The 26,034-nt window shown below is 45.6% G+C and overlaps 1 protein-coding gene across 5 annotated transcripts in view; it reads left to right on the top strand.

Moving 5' to 3' along the window:
- The window catches only part of LOC136588706 (calcium-binding protein 2-like), a 58,175-nt gene extending 41,081 nt beyond the window's left edge, over positions 1–17,094 (top strand). For 4 of the 5 annotated variants that reach the window (XM_066588122.1, XM_066588118.1, XM_066588119.1 and 1 more), the window contains 5 exons: positions 6,251–6,281; positions 7,058–7,192; positions 10,498–10,607; positions 12,860–13,007; positions 16,982–17,094. In XM_066588122.1, the coding sequence (XP_066444219.1) occupies positions 6,251–6,281; positions 7,058–7,192; positions 10,498–10,607; positions 12,860–13,007; positions 16,982–17,007 (450 nt within the window). In that variant the 3' untranslated portion in view covers positions 17,008–17,094. The remainder of the gene's footprint in view (positions 1–6,250; positions 6,282–7,057; positions 7,193–10,497; positions 10,608–12,859; positions 13,008–16,981) is intronic. The other variant, XM_066588120.1, reaches the window with a different exon arrangement.
- Positions 17,095–26,034: the final 8,940 nt, after the last annotated feature.

Here is a 26,034-nt window from a genome sequence, read left to right as displayed (position 1 = left end):
TAATAATAAGTGACCCTCATAGTAGCCCCAGTAGTAATAGAGACTGCTCTATTGGCCTGTGATTGGGCAGCATCGCTACAGGCATTTTACTCAGCCAGCTTGCAGCTCCGTTCCGGTAGCGGTGGTCTCTGACCCTTACCACTCTCCTTGGCATCTGCACTGCATGCAGGATGGCACACGCAGAAGCTGAGGGGGAGAAGTCAGCAGTCACAGACTCCGCACTGTCGTCGCCAGGCTGCAGCTGCAGGTTGGGTGAATGGAATGCCTGTTAGGTTGCTGCATAGTTGGAGGGCCACATAAAATGAGGTGGCCGGCCAGATTCAACCTGCAGGCCTTAGGTTGGACATGTGTGGTCTAGATGTTCTCCCTATACATTACAGGGACACTGTCCAGTAAGCTAAACGTGTTTTGCATGAATTTTTATAATATGCCAACTATGCAGGTGATAATACACTCCATTCTATATCTACTGAAGAAGGTAGATGATAGCCCCGGAACATGTTTAGGTGCTATATTGTATCCTGCAGCCACAACTCACTGGTTGTCTGTTCTCCAAAGATGGTGATGCCCATGTGGCTTCTGGCTTGCAGTTTCCCTACATTCTAGGGTCACTATCTTATATAGTACCACATATGGAACATAGCACAAAGAGCTTGCATTGGAAGGATCCTAGCAATGACACACAGTTGTTAATAGGGGACCTGTCAGAGGGTTTTGCCCCTATACGGTGGTTCCACCATGCTGAATCAAGTGTAAACCTCTTTCTAAATTTATGGATAACAATTCTGAATATAGCTGCATGCCCTAGAGAAATCGTAAAATCTACTGTGCCGTATGGTAATTATGGTGGTAGTGCCCGCTGAGAGAATGCAGGACTCCCAAGTGTCTGACTGAATCAGTTGTAACTCGGCCCTGATGGCCCCAACGTCATCCACAGGCCTCTGTATATCCTAACCTCTGGCTTTTCCTCATTCTGAAGCTGTGCTGCATGCCCCGACCCGGATTGTCTGACTACATTCTTGTTCACACCCTCAGGTACTGCATCTTAGTCTATAGTAGCGCCAAAGCCACATTGCTGGGGCCACTTCTAAAGTAACAGCCTGGGGATTCAGCAGCGAAGCCCACATCCCAATTGATGAGGTTAAAGGCTGAGGACCAGGGTTCCCCAGGTGTCTCCTCTGGATCTGGTCCTAAGCCAAACTAGTACGTGGCACAGTGGATCTACATCCGCTGATCCAGAAAGTAATAGCAAATGCCAACAGACACTTCAGCACTAATTAGCACCTGGCGCAGGAGTTTTTATAACTTCTAAAGCCCCATTTACACTGATAGATGATCACTCAAAAGTCGCTAAAACAATAGTTTGAGTAACAGTTTTGAGCGATCATCTTTGCATACTTCATAGTAGCTAATTAGCTACTATAGAGCTATGCAGGTGGAGCGGGACACTGTCGTGGCCTCTATGAGAACAATACAGCTGTTTTGCAAAAGCAAACAGCTGTATTATTCTCCGCACTTACTGCTAGTGTCCTTGCTGTGAATTGACAGCGGGACACAGGCAGAGAGAATCTTATCAGCGCAGCCTGCTGTAATAACAGCCTGCTCCGCTGATAACAAGCCAGAAATTAGTGATCAACGACTCATGCGCGAAAACTGCACGATGTCAGTGCATTTAGACAAAATGATTTTTGAGCGAAAGACATTGTGTCTAAATGGGCCTTTAGGTATATGGCTGTATTGTAGACACATAACTATAAGTTTAGAAAGGCAGTTACACTTTACAGCTTGATGGGAAAAGCTTGTAGGGTTGAAAACCTAGTGACAGGTTTCCTTTAAGGCTGCAATAATCCAAGTCTGGCCAATGGCCTTGACAAAACATGGGAGCACGTGACGTGGCTGCTACGTGTTCCTAATACTGCTCTTTCAGTAAACCAAGATTACAGCTATTGCTGAGTGCTGCGGGTTTTCTTAAGGCTTATGCATTTTCATTTACTGAATATGGTTACTGTTATTGTATTGTGACTGCGTGCTTATAAGGGATACAAAAAGCAATGCTATACAGTGTCGGACTGGGGTGCCCAGGGCCCAAAAATAAAATTTATTCTGGGGGCCCCCTGTACAACTACATACACGTATTACCTGATCCCCTTGTTGCTGCATTCTCCATATACTTCAATAGTAAGGTGGCTGCGTTTGCATGCGACCCAGTATGGAGAATGCAGCGGGTAGGAACTGGTAGACTCCCATTCACCCAATACGTGTGTAGCGACCCAGACCTAGGAGCTGTTACGCAGCGAGGGGAAAATGAGATGGTAGTCACGGTGGCTCTACGGCTCCTCCTGGCAGATGGTAAAAATGGTGGTTTACTGGGCCTACCTAAGCCAGTGGTAAAACTAATAAATAAAAAAAATGATAGGCAGCTGTAATGGCCTGCTACCCGCGGAGTCGGGTAGGGGAAGATGTTAGTTGTCATGACGCCAGTTCGTATATAGGTAGGGACCCATTCCGGACAAAAATAATAAACACAAAAAGTGGAGAACTAAATAAAGAATGGGGGTAGTAGTCTTTCCACTGCTGTAGTGTTGTGTGGTACCTCAGCGCAGTTGTTGTAGGTGATGGGAAGCACATCAGGAAGCAGAGTTTAGAAAAACAATTTCAAACTTTTTTTAGGAGAGTTCTTTCTCCCAATAGCAGCTACACTATTCCCATTATGGTGATATTATTTAGGTCACGGAATCCACGTGCATCATTCACTATAGATTCAGTTTGCTGACTTGGACTGTAAAGGGTTAGTCGGTGACTTGCTTGCTGCCTTAACACTGCTTGTTTCTGTTTCTCTCTCCTCCACTGACACTCCACCATAAACTTGATTTCGTACTCACACTTTAGATGTTCAAGCTCCCCACCACACTGGCTATCGTGGATGTTTGCCTCGTTCCTCCCTCGGTCTCTATCTCAGGTTCCTCTGGACTAGACTCTCTCCAGGCCTGGACTAGACTGGATAACCCCGCCCACTCTCTCCCTTTTATACCTTTCTCCTCAACCAATCCAAAGCTAGGGGAAAACTCTATCCAATTTCAGGCTAGCTAGGGGTGTCTGACAGGTGTGAGAGCAGGTTAGGGTGTATTCTACACAGTCATCCAGTGTTAGGTGGGAGGAATACCAAAGGTTATTCCATTACTGACCATTTAACGTGATATGCACATAATTTCACACTTTTACAAATATCTACACATGCATTTACATTAAGTAACAATAGTAATGCTGTAGGACCCCAAACCGTGGGTGCTACATGTGCAGATCCTGTGCAAACCATGTATAGAGAGCTGTGAACCCGCCCAGGCTCAGGGCCTACTAGGGTTTCACCTGTTCCCCTCTGGGCCAGGCTGACCCTGATGCTGTAGGCTCTACAGTTTATCATTGCATTGATATTCACCTTTCATTGGTCTTGTATATTGCTTTGAATTGTTTTCTTTGAAACCACTGACCCCACATGATGAGGATGTGAATTAGCTCCTGCACCATTACAAGTATTCTGGTTAGGGTGCATTCACACAGACCGATATTGTACTTGCAAACCTGTGATTTTTGCCTGCAATTGCGATGTAGTTAGCAGGAAATGAAATTGCATGTTTTTCAATAGTAAAAATAGAAAAATCACATCGCACTTGCATAGAATTCACATTTTCATGCGGGTGTGATTCAATTTCTTTTGGGCTTCTGTAGGAAATACTAGAATCACCCAAAAATAGTAAACACTGCAAATTTTGGTCCCAGAGAAAAATCACTACTCCTGCATGCTCAGAAGCCGGTCAGTGGTTGTACCACAACTGTAGTCTTGTTCTCAGAGCCCAGTCACTTGGGTGTATTTCCTATTCCTGTGTTTTCCATCTATATCACACTCCATGGCGTGAATAAATGGGTTCACGTATAAACAGGCCAAATGTTGATCAAGTTTTCTAAAAGTGATAAAAGTAGACATACATGCAAAATATTAAAATACGTATCCCCATGCAAGATAAGTAAGATCAAAAGATACAAACGGGATATACAATATATATAGTGTATTAGCAAGATAAAGAAAGGAAAACAATATTGGACTTAGCATCCATCCCAGTGGGTATGTGGCAAATCAATCTGGGAGGGAGTCGATGTTCATCATCCCCAGAGGTCGAGAGTAGACTAGAACACCCTTCCACATTGAACCATCCCCTGCCTTTGTCTGCAGTGAACCTATAAACCATGGATGACGCTACATGATGTTTCTATAGAATTGAAGTCCACTACATTATGTTTTAGGAATGTAATGTCTTCTGCCCACAGGTATTACGAAGCACACACGTATGTCTATATGCTCTCCAAGAATCTCGGGCACAACTTGCATATGCCCGTGTGAATGGGTCCTAGTGGAGAACAGGAAAAACACTAATCTTTATTTAAAGGACTTGTCTCATGACAAATGCATATCGTTAGGATATATCACCCATCTCTGACCACTGTAGCTTCTTTGATTGCTAGAACCAAGTGGAACTAGGAACGTACTGTGCTACCCTGCTCAGCTATTTTCAGGCATTCGAACAGTCAGCCATTGGCTATAATGGGCCAATCATGTGGCATCTGGGGAAAGTCATGTAGAGACAACAAGAGAAGAAGTGGCCGTAGTTTTGCTTGGCCATCAGAGGAGATTAATGTGGTCATAGCATAGTAGTGGGGACAATTCTGTATCGATATTACTGTGATGGGATTACTCTTTGACGCACACCTCTTTAGTGAGACAATAGTGGGGAGACTTGTAAGGTGACCCTAGTCTGGAGGCAATCTGCTGGGAGCACTGTTAGGGACCTTTTCCACGGGATGCAGTTACGCCGCAGGAAGCAGCCAAATCCGCTTTTAATTCTGCATCCTAATTGACAGGTAGCCTGCAGATTTTGGTGCAGAATTTACTACAGTTTGCAGTACATCGTTCAGCCTATCAATTCAATCGTATTTCCATCAATTTAGGGACATCATTAGAATCACTGGTATTCTGGCTAAAAATAAAATCTGGTAATGGAAAAACCAAGACTTTTTTTTCCTGCAAGAACCTGATAAAAATGATACTCCGAGCTGAAAAGGCAAATGTTGCCCAAAATGAAGACCGCCATTGCATGTCCAAAGTCTCTCCTACAGTACTTCACCCCTGCCGCTTGGATGATCCACTGGTGTCTCCTGGCAGGTAACTGCCGATTGCCTGGCCGTTCAGTTTCTAAGCCGGGCTCACTGTCAAATCTGTGTGTGCTCATTGTGAGCCACCATCTATACAAGTTCCCGGGATGGTAGCTAGAACCATTGTCCAGGACCTGAGTGTACAGATAGGTGGCCAGGACAGACTGCCAGAAGACACCCTTGGATCAGTATAGACCAGTGATGGTGAACCTTATAGAGACCAAGTGCCCAAACTGTAACCCAAAACCGACTTATTTATCGCAAAGTGCCAACACATCAGGGGGCGGGGCTTATCACGACTTATGACTTCTACCTCTGTTGTTCTTAAAAGGACAAGGCTGTTTCAAAATAGACCGGGTGCAGATTTAGTAGTAATAGGGACATCACACAGTGGCCCCAGTAGTAATAGTGACATCCCTCAGCACCCCCAGTAGTAATAGTGACATCCCACAGTGGCCCCCAGTAGTAATAGTGACATCCCTCAGCGCCCCCAGTAGTAATAGTGACATCCCTCAGCGCCCCCAGTAGTAATAGTGACATCCCTCAGCGCCCCCAGTAGTAATAGTGACATCCCTCACCGGCCCCCAGTAGTAATAGTGACACCCCACAGTGGCCCAGCAGTAATAGCACCCCCCTGCCCACCCGAGACCCATATACTTTACCCCCTCCTCTACCAAGTAGGAGACATCAGGGGAGGGGGTAGGAGGATCCCGGCTGCACACTTATGTCACAGTGTGCGCCGGGATCAGCGCCACTGAGTGAATGCCGGCCCTTGCCAGTATTCACTAATGTGCTGAGCGTCCGACGGCGGCATGTGCCAGCAGGGAGGGCTCTGCGTGCCGCCTCTGGCATGCGTGCCATAGGTTCGTCACCACTGGTATAGACCATGTAAGTGAGATATTGAGGCTGGGCAATAGCTGTATTTTCAGCTTTAGGCTAGAATATCACTTTAAGAAAAACTCTAAAAGTAAATAAAGAATAGAGCAACAAAGTTCTATTATGTCATATGGAGTATATCTTTATCAACACTCCTCTTTAATTCCAGGACAGAGAGCTGAGACCAGAGGAGATTGAAGGTAGGAGTCTTTATACTGTCTCTAATATGTCTATATCCTCTTCTTTGTATCCGGACAAACAACTAACGGCCTGGTCATACCACATTATTGAGTCTGTTGAGGGGTCCTATCAGAGTTTCCATTCAAACTCGCACAATAGCACCCCTGGACAGCATCTGGACGGAACCTATCCTGGCCATTAGTGGCCAATAGCTCTCTGTTTTGGCAGGTTTCCATTAATTTTCGGCATAATGTGGTAGAATTCGCTATTCTTTCTGACACCAAATGACAAAAGTGAACAGAAACCTGCCGATAGAGAGACCTGTTGGTCTATGTTTAAGCAGATTTTAGTAATGGCATAGGTCATTCTGTCCAGGGGGGGCGTTTTTGGGATTATAAATGGAAAATCTGATAGCAGCCCTGGATGAAACCAACACCGAGGTCTGAGTAGGCTTACCTTGCTCTCCATGCATACATTTGACCTTCACAATGTAATACATAATGCAATGAAGGCCATCAGCTATAACCATGTAAAGTTTGAGAACGGCATCATACTTGTCTTTTTATGGACCTCGTACCGCTTTCTGTGAAATGATCACCCCACAAAGAGTGTGACATAATGGGACCTATACTCCCAGAGCAGAACTCTCAGCATGGTGAACCTGGGGACAACACGGCATTGGCTGTAGATACATTACATGGGCTTGTACACAAGCACATCTTCTCAATGTTCGGCACCATTAATGATCCAACGCTGTTCCCTCCAATGTACTAATAACAACTTCTTATCTCCCCAGAGTTGAGAGAAGCATTTAAGGAGTTTGATCGTGACAAGGATGGCTTCATTGGATACAAGGAGTTGGGCGAGTGCATGAGAACTATGGGATACATGCCGACTGAAATGGAGCTCATTGAACTCTCACAGAAAATCAGTTAGTGTTCATAATATGAGTGCAAAAGTCTATTTCCTAACGAATATTGAGAAACCTCCTTACTGACGGCCAATACTCCTTTTAACGGACCTCACTAATGGGCTTTACACCTGCACATACATCTTTTTAAGGTGGTGGCTAGGCTGACTACTGACAGCCCAGCTCCTGCTCTAACAGTCAGGAAAGGAGAAACCTCAGATCGTGGCTGTTTAACCCCTTATATGCCATAATCAATAGCAACTGCAGCATGTAAGCAGATGACAGGGGGAGGGGACTCCTTCTGTCACCCATCAGCACCCCGCTGTGTGCAAGGTACTAATGGGTTCTCATCATAGCCAGAAGTCTGGCAAAAGCCTCCATGTTTATCATGTAGCTCAGCCTATTAGGCTCCACCTTCAGCAGAGTATATTTTAAGCCCTTCCCCGAAAATTACTACAGCGCTGGCCGGCAGCCCATTGCTTTTAATGGAGCGGGCTGTATTGCCGGCTCCATTGAATTCAATGGGAGACCATCGTTCTGACAGCTGTGGCAGAGGATCACGATCTTCAGTATATGTTCTCAATGGGGTCAGCGCCGCTGCCACCGGCCCCATTGACCGCAAGGTGAAACCCCCGGATGTGACAGCATCTATGGGTTCCACATACATTCATTGCAGAACGCAGTTATATGCGTTCTGCGAATCGTTGTGTCCTATAATTTTCGTTACACGCGTTTGTACGCATGTAAAAATCGCACATGTGACCTCTCCCATTGCAAAGCATTGGGGCATTTTTCCATCTCCTCCCAAAAATGTAATAAAAGTTCTACAACACATTATATGTACCCCAGAATGGTGCTATTAAATCATATAACTCATCCCCCCAAAACAAGCCCTCATACGACTATGTCAGTGAGTTATGGCTTTTGCAATGCAACAATGAAAATTGCTTGGTCCGTAAGGCACAAAATCGGCCGGGCACTAATCTGTCTAGAGACTAACAATAATATGGACATTCTATTATGTCCCGGAGAGGATGGACAGGATGGATCTGCCTGCTCCTCTTGGGGGGATCAACACCTCATCACCCACCTTTTTTTTACTACCGTATATACCGGCGTATAAGGCGACGGGGCGTATAAGACGACCCCCCAACTTTCACCTTATACGCCGGTAATACAGTGGAGAAAAAAAAAAATCATTACTCACCTCCCCCGGCGTTCTGTCGCGCTCCGGCAGGATGTCGCTCGCTCCTCGTCCCCGGCGCAGCATTGCTTTCTGAATGCGGGGCTTGAAATCCCCGCTTCCAGAAAGCTAATACACACGCCGTCAGCCAGTTACAGCCATTCAATGACATCATTGAATGGCTGTGATTGGCTAAAACACACGTGGCTTCAGCCAATCACACTATTCAATGACATCATTGAATGGGTGTGATTGCTAACACACGTGCGCCTTCAGCCAATCACAGCCATTCAATGCTGTCATTGAATGGCTGTAACTGGCTGACGGCGTGTGTATTAGCTTTCTGGAAGCGGGGATTTCAAGCCCCGCATTCAGAAAGCAATGCTGCGCCGGGGACGAGGAGCGAGCGACATCCTGCCGGAGCGCGACAGAACGCCGGGGGAGGTGAGTAATGATTTTTTTTTTTTACACTTTTTTTTTTTTGTATTACCGGCGTATAAGACGACCCCCGACTGCAGAGCAGATTTTTCGGGGTTCAAAAGTCGTCTTATACGCCGGTATATACGGTATATGTAAACATTTACATTTTTTACCATTTTACAGTTTTATTGCTCATTAATCCAATTCTGCAAGACTTGGCCGATTTACAGAGTTCCAAACCCCCCGCTCACCTTCAGACAATCATACATTTAAATGGCTACATTTTGGCTAAAATCAGCCACCACTAGGGGGCACTTGCATCATACACATTTTTACAGCTTCCACTGAACTCAAAGGGGGCTTTAGGGCACACATACCGGAATCAGCAAAGTGGATACATCCGCAGCCCTATATCATCCTATGGGGCCTGAAGTCCGTATGTTCTCAAATGCGCACGTCTTACTGCTGCAGAATTAACGACATCTTGTGGGATTGTTGTTGTGGATTTCTAACATACAGAAAATTCCACAATGTGTAATTCCACAATTAATTTTGCTATTAAGGCCGACTTCACACGGGCGTAAGCGTATTTACGCATGCATTTGCTTGATGGGCGTTACATATTTGCGCATTCATGTGTGTGTTTTGCTGTACTTTCTGAACACGCAAATAAGGGCGCCCACCCACTGGCGTTTGCGTTTTCCGCGGGAAAAAACGCAGCGTTTTCGCCGCGTTTCCCGCGATTTTTCCGCGCGTTTTTCGCGGCGTTTTCGCGGCTTTTCCATTAATTTCCATTGACATTCATGGGCGCATTAGGAGAAAAATAAGGACACATATGCAACTGACAGTTCCTATGTTAAAAACGCAAACGCAACGCAAAAAAAACGCCAGTGGACAGGAACACATGTTATCTCTATGCCTGTGCAGGAAAAACGCAAAACGCAAAACGCAGGTAAAAAAACGCCAGTGGGTGCTCGCCCTAAGGCGTTCTCCAATTCATTGAAATGGCTAATTAGTTCAGTGCATGATATGTATTTTTTTGCACAAAAACGAATGGATTCTATTCACTGCGTATTGCGCATGCAAATTTTCCACATGTAATACAATGCGCAAATGTATTTATGTGAATAAGCCCTGAGTCCAGCGGAAAAACATATTATGCAAATAACTTTCCGCAGTTAAAGATGCAACAAAACCTGCATGTTGTTACAAAACTTACAACTGAGCTGCATTGTGTGGCCAATTTCATCTGAAAGAATCCTAAGGGCGGCCGCACATGGGCGTATTTGCGCAAAAAAAATTGGATATGCTATATTTTGCACATAAGCTCCCCATAGGAGTCTATGTTGGTTTGCAAATACCCGTGCATGCCCATACGTACATATGTGCGCATTTACGCACCTCCCATAGAGCTCTCTGGGCCTCTTTGATGCGCACAACATAGAGCAGGACCTACTTTTTTGCATCCGCGAGAACCACTTGCGCAAAAGAAGAAATGAGAATGAAACCATTGAAATCAATAGCTTCTATTCTCCACGTTTTGCATGTGATTTTTCTGTGTACCAAAAACGAGCTAAAATACGTTCGTCTGATGTGGGATGTTGGAGCTCCATGTTGGAAGACCAATGTGGAGGTACCTTGTGCAGTTTAGATGCCCATGCCCACGTCGATGCCCCTGGCTTGATGTAATACTGTTTGCACTAACTTGTTCTTTTGCCCTCAGCAGGGGGTAAAGTGGACTTTGAAGACTTTGTAGAGCTGATGGGACCAAAACTTCTCGCAGAGACAGCCGACATGATTGGTGTGAAGGAGCTGAGAGACGCTTTTAAAGAGGTATTACACAAGAACCCAGTAAGATAACCCGGGTGCATGAGGATGGATGGGTTCTCCCGACTAATGAGCAGCAAGGTCATATACTGTACGAAGGCTGTACGAATACGTTATAGTTTCGAACCTACATACTCCCACCTCTGTAGGCAGGTAGGTATATTCACATGAAGCAGCTGCAGCTAAAGCTTCAATAAAACCACATCTGGACTACCAGATGCGTCTTTGATGCCGTTTTGCAGCGTGCGCGGTACGACCACTATAGACAATTTCCGCATGACTAAACTGATGCAAATTGTGGTTTTGATGCAGTTTTAATGCATCTCATCTGCTACCTGTGAATATACCCGTAGGGCTGTTTTGGGGCTCCTTGATCCTCAGTAGGGTACCTTGTAGTTTTAACTCTTTCCTTTCCAGAGTGCCCAGCTTAGGGTCCTTTTAGACGAGCCAATTATCGTTTGATCAAGCTCCTTCGCTCATGCGGCATGTTCAGACAAGCAGACACATTGTTGACTCGGTCAAACGAGAATCATTCACAGTGGCTGTGACTGAGAGGGACCAACCGAGCGCTGGTTAAACCGAACGATAAGTGAACGAGCCAATGATAAAATGAAAGACGAACGAAAAGTGAACAATTATCGTTCGTCGTTCAGTTGTTGGCTCCCATTTAGACCGAACGATATCATTCACGTTCGCTTGTTTGAACGATAATTATAATCGTTCCGTCTAAAAGCACCCAGAGAGTGAGCGCTGCCTTTGGTGGACAATTCACTAGAAAAACAGCACTGAAACTTGCTAGAATAGTTAACACTAGTGGAACTGTTCTCTAAAACAGTTTCCTCATGGCCAAAACATTAAAAAGCTGATACTCCCCTCTCCCTGCTCCCCGCAGGTCATCCGCCAGCGGTTTCGGGTCCCCCTGGTGACGTACTATATACAGGCTGCAGCCAGCCAGAGATATTCTGTAAATCTGCTGCTGCAGCCAATAACAGAGTTAAGTGGCCCGGAGCCACTGGCAGAGGACTTGCGGGGAGCAGGGAGAGGTGGAGTATCAGATCTTTATTATGGTTTGGCCACAGGTGAGCTGTTTTAAGAGAAAAGTATTAAGGGTGGGTCTTCACTCTGAAGTACTCTCCCTCGCTGTCCATTGAGTTGCTGCAGAACTCTGAATGTCAGCTGCAGCAGTTTTCTGGTTGGATGCTGCAGAAGCATGGAACAAGTCAATGGATAGTGAGGCAGAGTACTTCCGAGTGAAGCCCCGTCCTCAGACTGCTTCCCAGAGCAGAGCGCGAGGGATGAAAGTTGATTTTCTCCACCATGCTGACAGTAAAAACGTCAAAGTTTTATGTCTTAGCCCTGCTCCCCTACATAGAGCTGACAAACTCTCTTTAAGGCTACATTCACATGGGTGAGCACGATATTGGTCCAAGAAACTCTGTTCTGGCTTATTGAGGGCATTCCAAGCGAGAGATCTACTCTATGACCTTCATATGCTCTAATGGGGCATATGTCTAGATTGTCTTCATGACAAGGGTGGAGATGAGATATGCCTAAGGAATGAAAAAGAAACAAGGAAGGGAAGGTGGGCAAGGGAAGAGAGAAGAAGAAAAATACTTAAAGGGAATCTGTCATCTCTTGTGAGCCCTGTAAACTAAAGTTATGTGGTCATCACTGAATCCGGGAATGCGACACTCATACTTACCTTCCTCGCTATTTCCCCGCTGTCCCCTTGCAAAGCTGCATCCTATGGATTACATAGGCACGCGCTCATAGTGTGAGGACTAGGGATGATTTAGTGATCCTGCATTGAGCAGGGGGTTGGACCAGATGACCCTGGAGGTCCCTTTCAACTCTACTATGAGTCTATGTCAAGGGTCATGGGAGCTGACAGATTCCCTTTAAAGGTGGTCAGAAGTTTGTAAGAACTACTAATAAGAAAGCCAATCCCTCAATTTGCCTGTGCCTCAAAGCCATGAATATCAGGTGGAGGGACTGGAAAATCTGTTACCTATGGGCCAATGGTAAGAAAGTCCCCTCCTCCATTTTTATAATTTCACCATATCAGGAACATGTTAATGGGATAATTTGTCTGGCAGTCCTAAAAAAATGTCTCCGACTATCCAGCTGGAGGCAAACCCTCATTAGTTTCGGTAGCCATTTGAGTTTTTCATTCTCTGTGTGTGATCTTCCAATGTGATTTTTTTCTGTACTGTTATCACTTGTGACCCAATTTTTTGACACATTTTTATCAAAACCAGTTTGACTCAAACGGTGACGGCAGAATCAGCACACGGGAACTGCGGGAGGCTATGAAGAAACTCCTTGGTCAGCAGCTCGGCCCCCGAGAAGTTGATGAAATACTGAGAGATGTGGATGTGAATGGAGACGGCCTTGTAGATTTTGAAGGTAGGATGATCAGTTAAAGGGGTTTTCCTATTAAAGGCATTTAGTACATATTCATAGTTGTGGCTCTCAGAATATGGCGACACAAAGAAATAATTTTTTTTCTAAAGGTGTAGAAAAACATAAAAGTATCAAGCAGCTATGTAAATATGGTATCACCATAAATTTATCAACTTCCAGAATAAAGTTAAAATGTCGTTGCCCCCATGTGGTGAATGCTTCAAAGGAAACAAGTCCAGAATTGCTGGTATTTTGTTCATCTTACCACACAAAAATTGTAATCAAAAATGATTATGAAGTCATGAGTACTCCAAATGGTACCAATGTCCTACAAAATGGTATACGTACCCCTAAGTGGTACGAACAAAGACGACAGGTTATCCCTCTCAAAACAACCCTTCACACAGCAATGTCGATGAAAAAATAAATAAGATATGTCTCAGAGGGCTCCTGCACACTGGTGAGAGCGATATCAGGCCCCAATATCACCCTCGCAATGCGTGTGGAACTCTGGATGCGAGACGTTTTCATGTGAAAACAGCCTCACATCACTGCGGGGAATCCCCTCATCCCATTGCTTTCAATGGGGTCGGCAGCAGAGCTGGCCCCATAGAAAGCAATGGGAGAACATCACGATCTCCTGCTGCTGCAGCAGCGGGGATTCCTTCATCCCCGCGGGGAGTCCCCTTGTCGCTCAACACCCTGCACTGCTAACACAGTGTTCAGTGATGAGGGGACACCCCGCGGGGATGAAGGAATTCCCTGCCGCTGCTCTCACAGGAGATTGTGATGTTCTGTCATTGCTTTCAATGTGCTGCTGCTGGCCCCATTGAAAACAAAGTGAAACCCCTGATGCATTGATGAATGGCTCAGCACTGCCTGTGATTGGCTGAGCGCTGTAAACAATCACAGGCAGCGCTCAGCTGTCATTCAATGATGACTGGGTGCTGCCTTTTATTGGTTATAGCGCTCAGCCAATCAGAGGCAACGCTTTCTGGAGGCAGGGATTCTTCAATCCCCGGACTCCAGAAGACAGAAGTCGACTGCCGGGGACGGGCTGAAGAGCCGGGCAGCTCGTCTAGGTGAGTTAAATTTTTTTTTAAACTTTTCTTTACAGCTAGGGATGATTTTCAGGGAAAAGCTTATATTTCAAGCCCTTCCCCGAAAATCATTGCTGCGGGGGTTGCCTGCAACTTATTGCTGCCGCCCCATTGAAGGCAATGGGATAGCATCGCGGACCTCTGCCACAGTTTTGTCAGGGGAGCGCGATGTACTCCCTATGCTTTCAACGGGGCCAGCGCTGCTGGTACTGGCCCCATTGAAAACAATGGGCGATAGCGCTGCTTTTTCTTAGTGCTGCGAGTGTGCAGTGAAGGCATCGCAAATGAGAAGAAAACCATTGAAAATCATTGGTTTCATTTTCATACGTTTTTACTCACTCTCGCAACGCAAGATAGGCTATCACCAGTGTGAAGCCGGCCTACACGACTGTGGTTGTGCCCCTTATATAGGTGTGATAATCACAGCCGCATAACGGGACAAAACTAAACCACTGATCTCTATGGGATTTCATTGGTTTTGTTTGCCTGTTAACTGTACGGTCGAGAGAAGATAGAACTTCCCTGTAGTATAGTGAATACATCATGTGGGGAAGATCGGGCGGCACCTATTTTCCCGTGGTAATTTTCAAACTCCTGCGCTCTGTCATTGCCCAAACTCCTGGATTCCTCTCATTCAGGTGCAAATACGCTCTGTAATTGCACCCACGCTTGTCTAAATAAGCCCTAAAAGGAAGCTGTGAAAATCTATACAGTGAGCTCCCCCTAGAGGTAGCTGCAAAAAATGCAGTGGTTCTGTGTCAACATGCAGTGCAAGCGTGCGTTCACATAGGCGTTTGCGTATTTCAGTCTGTGAATACGCAGCGCATTCACAGGACGAAATACACTGCTGCCTTACGTCTTTTTACTCGTGTGGATATGCAGAGTATTTATGTGTGGCAAAACAAAATCGCGTTGCTTTATTGCGTAAGTACGCAGCGAATACACAGGTTTCCTGCATATTTTACATACATTTACAAACTCTATTGATTTCAATGGGCTTCTATGGTGCGAAATACTCACTAAGATAGGTCATGCCACATATTTTTTCACCCAATCACACATCGCGTTAAAAAGTACACTCAAATGAACGAACCCAATGGGTTCTACTCAGTACATTGTGCAAATATGCTTGTGTAAATGAGCCCCAGGGGGTTTTGTACTCGCCCGCCTCTCACCATGGGTCTCATTGCAGTCGTACGATCTGCCCTATATGAAGTAGAATTACAGAATGCATTACCTGCCTTCACACTAAGAGTAACCGATGCCTTGTAGGTGGTTTACAATTACTTTATAGATACTTTACAGGTACTATACAGGTACTTCACAAGTGCTTTACAGATATTTTACAGGTACTTTGGAAGTACTTTACAGGTGCTTTACAGATACTTTACAGGTAGAGATGAGCGAACGTACTCGGATAAGCACTACTCGTCCGAGTACCTCCCCGCTCGTCCTGAAAGATTCGGGGCGCTCCGCTGCTGACAGGTGAGTCGCAGCGGGGAGCGGGGCAGAGCGGGCGGGAGAGAAGGAGAGAAAGATCTCCCCTCCGTTCCTCTCCGCTCTCCCCTGCAGCTCCCCGCTCCGCAGCGCGTCCCGAATCTTTCAGGACGAGCGGAGAGGTACTCGGATAAAGCACATTACTCGGACAAGTAGTGCTTATCCGAGTACGTTCGCTCATCTCTATTTACAGGTGCTTTACAGATACTTTACAGGTGTTTACAGGTGTTTTACCGATACTTTACAGGAGCTTTACAGCTGCTTTACAGGTACTTTACAGGTGCTTTACAGATACTTCACAGATGCTTTACAGATACTTTACAGGTGCTTTACAGATACTTTACAGGTACTTTACAGGTACTTTAGAGATACTTTACAGGTACATTACAGGTGTTTCACAAGTGCTTTACAGATATTTTACAGGTGCTTTACAGATACTTTATAGGTGCTTTACAGATACTTTATAGGTGCTTTACAGATACTTTATAGGTGCTTTACAGATACTTTATAGGTGCTTTACAGATACTTTACAGGTACTTTACAGATGCTTTACAGATATTTTACAGGTGCTTTACAGGTACTTTACAGGTACTATACAGGTGCTTTACAGATACTTTACAGGTTCTTTACAAGTACTTTACAGGTACTTTGCAGTTACTTTACAGATATGTTGTGTATTAGTGTGTACATCAGCATATATTACTGTACAGTTTGCGCATGCAAATTGAGCGCAAAAAAACATGCACCAATGCGCTCAGACACTGAAATGGCCAGATAGCTTAACGGGTTCACGATGTGTTCGTTTCCTGCACAATAGCACAGGAAAATTGAGCATACTGCATATTTTTTTGCACAACCAAATTGCACACACCAAATACGTGCATGTGAACAATCCGATTCAAAAGAATGGTTTCTATTTTTTGAGTATTGCATGAGCGCATTTTACATCCGCAAATACACTTGTGCGAATCTGGCTTTAGGGCTTATTCACATGACCCTATTTGCACTTGCAGTTGTGCATAGAAAACTTGTGCACGCAATACATAGAAAATAGAGCCCATTGATTTCAATGGGATTGTTCACTTGCACGTATTTGGCGTGCGCAATTCTGTTGTGCAAAAAAATACACTGTATTTTCCTGTGCATTTGAGCAGGAAAATAGCACATATTGAACTAATTAATTGCCTGTTTCAATTAATTGGATCGTGGTAGCGTGCTTTTTTTTGTGCAAGCAAATGCGCATGATTTGCGCACACAGAAAGTACGGTAAAACACGCCAATGCGCAGGTAAATATGCATACGCTGGTGTGAATCCAGCTTTATTGTGTTATTTTGCGGTCTTCCATGTGATATTCATCGGCCTTTCTCCGTTACTTGCAGAGTTTGTACGTATGATGTCTCGCTGAAGAGCTGGAGTCACATCCGCAGTTTTTCCCATAGAAGAGCTTGTGTGTTTGAGCTTCACTACACCAAATAAATGTACATTATTGTAACGAGCGTCTACTTCTTATTACTACCGGAGACATTTACTTCTCGGTGGCGGCTGTAAGCTCAGGGGCCACAAGAGTGATGTAAGACCCCGATGGTGCCACCACCAAGAGTTCATCAGGACCGCAGACGGAAGGCGAGAGAAGGCGCAACGAGCAGAAGAGTAGACAACTGGCCACTCTCAGGCCTATGGAGATGTGGGCACTTTGCATGCTGCTGTATGGCGCCCCCTTAGGGTGCGCGTCTGCATGTTCTTTGCTTGCACAAGACACGAAAATAGAACATGCTGCGAGAGAAAAGCCGCCCGTGTAAATACATCCATGGCAAATAATGGGTTGCATTTTCATGCAAGTTTGGTGCAACTAGCAATGGACAAAACTCGCACGATTTTCTCGCCTGTGTGAATGCACCCTTAAGCCAAGTGCATTTATGCGTGCGTTTGCACTACGTATTTTCACAATTGCGCTTTTACGCACGCCTGTGCAGGTTTTACAGTATTCTTTGCACGCACAAGCAGGCTAACATTGATTGCAAAGGACAATTAAGCCAATTAGTTCAATATGTGCTATTTTATAAATATATATATATATATATATATATATATATATATATATATATATATATATATATATATATATATATGTGCTCGTGAGAGCGTGACGTGATTGCGCTGTGAATGAAGCGCTATCAGGTGCTTTCATTCGCATATCTAAGCATTCTTCTATACTTTTCTGCACTTCCCAGCCTTTTCACATCGGTGCAGGACACACTGTGATTGAACCGGCTGAAGAGTCTAACAAATCCCCGGTGTTATCAATTAACACAGCAAAATTGCGCATCTCCCATGGCGCCTTGGGCACAAAAATAGAGCATGTTGCGTATTTTTTCACTGGACAGAAATTTGTACAAAAATGCTTAGTGTGAGGGAACCCACTGAAATCAATGGGTTCTATTATCAGCAGTTTGCACAAGCGATTTTGCACCTGTGCGAAGGAGCCCTATGTACCGTATGAAAGTAGCATAAAGGTGTTACACGTGCCGCTGTTTTTCAGCAAATCCAAATTTACAGAAAATCCGCTGTGGCAAATCTACACCAAACGGCATAAATTTTGGCGCAGATTTCCCCTCTTCATTTACCGGAGTGAAATCTGCTGTGAACATCCGCAGCATAAATTCCCATGGCCGATTTTTGTTGCGGATTTTCTCTGCAGAGTGTGGATGGATTTCTGAAATCCCGCCCAGAATGCTCGCAGCATTTCCGACTCGTCTGAGCCGATCGTTAGCGTGACTTCACACAGCGTGGAATTACAGCAGAATTGCGGCTGCGGATTTCACGTAAAGTTCTGCAGCTATGTGTGGTACAATATCAGTCAACACTGTTTACTAGCATTGGGAAAAAATCCACAGCGGAACAGAGTAATGTTGCAGATTCTGAAATCCACCGCATGCTCTATTATGCACAGAAATGCTATGGATTTTCACGACAGAATTCATTCATTACATTGCAGCGAGTGAACTCTGCTGTGAAAATCTGCATCGGAAGCAGAACATGGATTTTCTCAGGCATGTGTGCATCCAGAGATGCTGTCTGAAGCAGCGGGGGAGGGTCCTCTTACATCATTCTGCAAGTATCCTAATTGGCTGCATGTATTATTAAATGAAAAAACACAAGACAGTCTGAGCAGAGAGACAAACACTAAATCAGTTCACTGAGCTGAGGAATGTGACAGTTTTATGATGTCTCTTATCACTAATGCACACATAAGAAGATAGAAAAACTACCTCAACAGCACTACCTATTGGATGAGCGTGCACACAGGACTCTGAAAAGAGTCAGGTTTGGGGCCACATGTCAACAGCTGGGCTCCTGCTACAGTGGACAGGATCAGAGCTAGCTAGCTCTGACCCCGGCCATTCAACAGACTATATGTAGAGATCAATGCAAACTGTAGCATATACAGGATTTGAAAAATGTAGAGGTTACAAAAATAGTATGTGCTAAAGCTCTAAAGGCCAATGGGGTCAAGTGGAAGTGGCAGAAGGAACAAATCAAACACTCACCTCATGTAAACAGGGGAACCCAAAGAAAGTGACATCTGTACACCTAGGAGCTGGGAAAGGCACTGAATACAATAAGGCAGGTTATACTTCCCCGTCCACAGGACAACTGTCAACGGAGTGTGCTTGCCAACAATCCAGGAACCGTACGGAACCCAGGCAATACAAGAAGAAAAAACAGGTAGCGCTCTGGGTAATGGACCAGACATAAATAAGTAGCGCAGAATAAACAGTAAAGTACGTGAGTGGAGGGAATATGGAAATCAATAGGTAAAGGTAAAGTCCCCTGGTGCAAGCACTGTCCTCAGGTGACATCACATTGTGACATTTTCTAGGCAGACTGTTTTTGCATGGTGGTTTGCCATTGCCTTCCCCAGTCATCTTTACCCCCCAGCAAAGCTGGGTACTCATTTTACCGACCTCGGAAGGATGGAAGGCTGAGTCAACTTTGAGCTGGCTACCTGAACCACACAGGGATTGAACCCGCAACCTTCAGGTCGTGGATGAGAGCTTAGGACTGCATTCCTGCTTCCTTAACACTCTGTGCCACACAAGCCTCTTATGGAAACCAATACAACCCCCTAAATCCACGTTGGCATATAATAGTGAGGAGTTCCACTAATCCAGAAGAAGGCTGTTATAATCCACAGGATTTATTGAGAACTCCAGATAGAACAAATACTGCAGCGCTGGGAGTACAGGGCAACGCGTTTCGGTACGGGACCTGCACCTTCTTCGGGTCATAGGCACAACTTTACATTAGGTTTTTTATGCAATTAAACCCCTTGGCAACATTCGATGCACATGTGCAGCAGTTGGTATGCAGAGCTTGTATGGTGCGAGCTTGGTAGCCAACCTCACTCCATATACAGCAGCTGTCGTCTGTCTTTGATAGCCGACATCTGGCTGAAGTTGCTGCGGTCAGTGATAAGTCCATTCACAGCTGTTAACCATTTAGGTGACACTGTCAATTCTGACAACAGCATTTTAATGGCTCGAAAGAGGGAGGGGTATACCTCTATCACACAAATGGCTCACCTGCGATGAGAAGGTGAAGAACTCCAGGGTGGCTATGGCTGTTTGTCTGTTAAGCCCTGACTGTAGCATGACTTAATAGAACACCTGTTAAAATACAATATGCTGCAATAGTGAAGTACTGCAGTATAAGTGATCAAATGATTGTCAGTTCATAGAATCGTAGAGTTGGAAGGGACCTCCACCAGGGTCATCTGGTTCATCTTCCCTATGAGGGCTAAAAAAAGGGAGTAAAATAAAAGTTTAATTACAAAGAACGTTAAAAGTTTTTTAAAAAACTACTCGCATTTTTAATGAAAGAAAATCAAAACAAAAACATATTTGATTTCGCCACCTTTGTAAAATTCCCCAGCTAGGATGGAATACATTTTGGTGCAAGTCCCAGTAGAAGTTGATGAAGATGGCTTTTCGGTAAATTTTACTTCATTGATTACAGAGCCTCCACTACGCGTTTCAAATTCGTAGCAGATTCTTCCTCAAGCGTATATAAAGATATCACATGGAGCTCCAATATATATCCAACGGGAACAGAATGTAACTCATCATTATATTACTGATCTGGGGGAATCCTTGACATGTTGTGCCTGTTCACGATGAGATCGGGGGAGCCGTGCAGGTGTCATGGCTGCCAGGGGCCTTCTGAAAGGCCCCAGGGCTACCTTGAGAGACTGCCTATCAAGCCATCCCCGTGTGGTGGCTTGATAGGCTTCCTCTCATACTGGAGAAATGATCAAAGTATTGCATATTGTAGTCCCCCAGGGGGACTTAAAAGTAAAGTTAAAAAAAGAGCAATAAAGTTTTTTTAATTGTAAAAAAAAAGTAATAAAAGTTTAAATCACCCCCCTTTTGCCATATCTATAATTAAAAAGTCTAAATAACAAAATAAAAATACATATTTGGTATCGCCGCGTCCGTAAAACTCCGATCTATCAAAGTAGCACATTATTTACCCCGCACGGTGAACGTCGTCCGAAAACAATAGAGAACACCAGAAATGCACTTTTTTAGTCACCTTGTCTCCCAGAAAAAACGCAATAAAAAGCGATCAAAAAGTCGTACGTATTCCGAATTAGTACTATCGGAAACTACAGAACATCCCGCAAAAAATGAGCCATCACTGAACTACGTAGACGGAAAAAATAAAAAAGTTATTGCGCGCACAAGATGACAGCAGAAAATAATTGAAAAAAAATTAAATGTCTTTGAATAAAAAAATAGTATAGTAAAAAAAAAACATACAAGTTTGGGCCTCATTATTTATCCCGCACCCCCAGAATGGTACTAATAGTAACTGCAAGTCGCCCTGCAAAACACAAGGCCTCGCACTACAGAAAACCCAAGTCAATCAACGAAAATTAAGTTATGGCGGTCAGATGGCGACAGGAAAATATTTTTTTAAAGCAGTACAACAAAAAGAACCGTATAAATGTGGTATATTGTACGAACTCATGTTCACCGAGGGCCACATCCGCCTCAGGGCTTGTTCACACCGGTGTATATGTAAAACGCTGCGGAAACATTGAAGTGTTGCAATTGCGTATCCTATCAAGTTTCCCTGCGTATGATCGCGTATGCCTGTGTTTTTGCACACGTATACCTGCGTATGTTACATGCGCAAAACAAACGCAAGCAGGGAAAAAGGCCTGGAATTATGCTCTTCCTGTTTTTTGTTTTTTCATTAGCATGTTTCCTAGCAACATGCGTGATAAACGCTATTACTACGCTAGTACTTGCATTGGCATTGCATATTATACGCACCCATAGATAATAGGGCTCTTACATGCGTAATACGCAATAAAATAGAGCGTGGAGCGATTTTTCTGACGCGCGTGACATATGCAATTACTATACGCAAGCGTGAATAGATAAATGAAAGGCCATTGACTTTCATTGACTCCGTTCACCACATATTATGCGTCCTTGCAATGCACATGTAATAAACGGTGGACATGAGCCCTAAAGGCCCTATTGTAATTGTAAGACTATATAGTAATAGTGACCCCCATAATGGCTTCAGTAGTAATAGTGTTCCCTATTTTGGCCTCAGTAGTAATGTGACCCCATAGTAGTCCCAGTAGTAATAGTGTCCACTATAATGGTCCTACTAGTAATAGTGTCTCCCCATAATAGTCCCAGTAGTAATAGTGTCCACTATAATGGTCCTACTAGTAATAGTGTCTCCCCATAGTAGTCCCAGTAGTAATAGTGTCCACTATAATGGTCCTACTAGTAATAGTGTCTCCCCATAGTAGTCCCTGAAGTAATAAGTGACCCACATAGTAATCCATTTGTAATAGTGACCCCCCCCCCTCCTGCATAGTGGCCACAGGAGTAATAGCCCCCCCCCGCCTTAGTGAATCCAGTAGTAATACTGAGACCCCCCCTTAGAAGTCCTAGTAGTAATGGTGCCCCCCCCCCCCACCTCTAGTGGCTTCAGTAGTAATAGTGTCCCCTATTTTGACCACAGTAGTGATGTTACCCCCATAATGGTCCAAGTAGTAATAATGATCTCCGGGTAGTAATAGTGACCCCTCATCCATAGTGGCCACAGTAGTAATAACGATCCCTATAGTGGCCTCAGTAGAATTAGTACCCCCTTAGGGGCTCCAGTAGTAATAGTGACACCCACCCCCATAGACACCCCAGTAGTAACAGTGCCCCCCCTCCCCATAGACACCCTAGTAGTAATAGTGCCCCTCCCAGTGGCTCCAGTAGTAATAGTGTCTCCTATTTTGGCCACAGTAGTAATAGGTGACCCCCATAATGGCTCCAGTAGTAACAATGATCCCTTTAGAAGCACCAGTAGTAATAGTGCTTTCCATAGTGGCTCCAGTAGTAATAGTGTCACCCCATAGAGGCCCCAGTAGTAATAGATGACCTACAAAGTAGTCCAGGTAGTAATAGTGACCCCCTCCACAGTTGCCTCAGTAGTAATAATGACCCATATAGTGGCCTCAGCAGAAGTAATGACCCTATAGTGGCCTCAGTAACAATAGCGGCTCCCCTTAGTGGCTCCAGTAGTAACAGTTACTCCCATCACCCCCCATAGATACCCCAGTAGTAATAGTGCTCCTCCCTGTGGCTCCAGTGGTAATAGTGTCCCCTATTTTGACCCCAGTAGTAATAAGAGACCCACATAGTAGTCCAGGTGGTAATAGTGCCACCCACCCCCAATAGTGGCCTCGGTAGTAATAGTGCCCCCCCCCTTAGTGGCTCCAGTAGTAACTGTGACCCCCCACCCCCAGGGGCTTCAGTGGTAACAGTGTCCCAAAACTTTGACCACAGTAGTAATAAGTGAACCCCATAATGGCCCCAGTAGTAATAGTGTCACCCCCATAGAGGCCCCAGGAGTAATAAGTGACCCACATACCGTAGTAGTCCGGGTACTAATAGTGACCCCCCTCCTCCCATAGTGGCCTCAGTAGTAATAATGACCCCTATAGTGGCTCCAGTAGTAATAGTGACCCTCCACATAGACGCCCCGGTAGTAATAGTGCCTCTACCACCTCCCAGTGCCTCCAGTAATAATAATGTCCCTTATTTTGGCCCCAGTAGTAATAATGATCCCTTTAGAGGCCCCAGTAGTAATAGTGTCCCCTATTTTGACCACAGTAGTAATGTTACCCCTATAATGGTCCCAGTAGTAATAATGATCCCTTTAGAGGACCCAGTAGTATTAGTGTGCCCCATATTAGCTCCAGTAGTAATAGTGTCACCCTTATAGAGGCCCCGGTAGTAATAAGTGACCCACATAGTAGTCCGGGTAGTAATAGTGACCCCTCATCCATAGTGGCCACAGTAGTAATAACGATCCCTATAGTGGCCTCAGTAGAATTAGTACCCCCTTAGGGGCTCCAGTAATAATAGTGACACCCACCCCCATAGACACCCCAGTAGTAACAGTGCCCCCCCTCCCCATAGACACCCTAGTAGTAATAGTGCCCCTCCCAGTGGCTCCAGTAGTAATAGTGTCTCCTATTTTGGCCACAGTAGTAATAGGTGACCCCCATAATGGCTCCAGTAGTAACAATGATCCCTTTAGAAGCACCAGTAGTAATAGTGCTTTCCATAGTGGCTCCAGTAGTAATAGTGTCACCCCATAGAGGCCCCAGTAGTAATAGATGACCTACAAAGTAGTCCAGGTAGTAATAGTGACCCCCTCCACAGTTGCCTCAGTAGTAATAATGACCCATATAGTGGCCTCAGCAGAAGTAATGACCCTATAGTGGCCTCAGTAACAATAGCGGCTCCCCTTAGTGGCTCCAGTAGTAACAGTTACTCCCATCACCCCCCATAGATACCCCAGTAGTAATAGTGCTCCTCCCTGTGGCTCCAGTGGTAATAGTGTCCCCTATTTTGACCCCAGTAGTAATAAGAGACCCACATAGTAGTCCAGGTAGTAATAGTGCCACCCACCCCCAATAGTGGCCTCGGTAGTAATAGTGCCCCCCCCCCCTTAGTGGCTCCAGTAGTAACTGTGACCCCCCACCCCCAGGGGCTTCAGTGGTAACAGTGTCCCAAAACTTTGACCACAGTAGTAATAAGTGAACCCCATAATGGCCCCAGTAGTAATAGTGTCACCCCCATAGAGGCCTCAGTAGTAATAATGACCCCTATAGTGGCTCCAGTAGTAATAGTGACCCTCCACATAGACGCCCCAGTAGTAATAGTGCCTGTACCACCTCCCAGTGCCTCCAGTAATAATAATGTCCCTTATTTGGGCCCCAGTAGTAATAATGATCCCTTTAGAGGCCCCAGTAGTAATAGTGCCCCCCCCCCAGTGGCCCTAGTAGTAATAGTGTCCCCCCCAGTGGCTCCAGTAGTAATAGTGCCCCCCCAGTGGCTCCAGTAGTAATAGTGCCCCCCCGTGGATCCAGCAGTAATAGTGCCCCCCCAGTGGTAATAGTGCCCCCCCCCCAGTGGCCCTAGTAGTAATAGTGTCCTCCCCACAGTGGCCCCCAGTAGTAATAGTGCCCCCCCCAGTGGCCCCAGTAGTAATAGTGTCCCCCCCAGTGGCTCCAGTAGTAATAGTGTCCTCCCCACAGTGGCCCCCAGTAGTAATAGTGCCCCCCCCCCTCCAGTGGCTCCAGTATATATAGCGCCCCCCCTCCAGTGGCTCCAGTAGATATAGCGACCCCCCTCCAGTGGCTCCAGTAGATATAGCGCCCCCCCCCCCTCCAGTGGCTCCAGTAGATATAGCGTCCCCCCCTCCAGTGGCTCCAGTAGATATAGCGCCCCCCCCTCCAGTGGCTCCAGTAGATATAGCACCCCCCCCCCTCCAGTGGCTCCAGTAGATATAGTGCCCCCCCCCTCCAGTGGCTCCAGTAGATATAGCGCCCCCTCCAGTGTCTCCAGTAGTAATAGTGCCCCCTCCAGTGGCTCCAGTAGATATAGCGCCCCCCCCTCCCCCTCCAGTGGCTCCAGTAGTAATAGTGCCCCCCCCAGTAGTAATAGTGCCCCCCCAAGTGGCTCCAGTAGTAATAGTGTCCCCCCCTGTGGCCCTAGTAGTAATAGTGTCCTCCCCACAGTGGCCCCCAGTAGTAATAGTGCCCCCTCCAGTGGCCCTAGTAGTAATAGTGTCCTCCCCACAGTGGCCCCCAGTAGTAATAGTGTCCCCCCCCCCCCCCCCAGTGGCTCCAGTAGTAATAGTGTCCTCCCCACAGTGGCCCCCAGTAGTAATAGTGCCCCCCCCCCCTCTAGTGGCTCCAGTAGATATAGCGCCCCCCCCCCCCCCTCCAGTGGCTCCAGTAGATATAGCGCCCCCCTCCAGTGGCTCCAGTAGTAATAGTGCACCCCCCAGTGGCTTCAGTAGTAACACACGACCAGCTCCACAACACACCGGCCCTCGACTG

The sequence above is a fragment of the Eleutherodactylus coqui genome, chromosome 13 (genome assembly GCF_035609145.1).
Source record: "Eleutherodactylus coqui strain aEleCoq1 chromosome 13, aEleCoq1.hap1, whole genome shotgun sequence".
NCBI lineage: Eukaryota > Metazoa > Chordata > Amphibia > Anura > Eleutherodactylidae > Eleutherodactylus > Eleutherodactylus coqui.
This window is presented reverse-complemented; position numbering and strand designations above follow the sequence as displayed.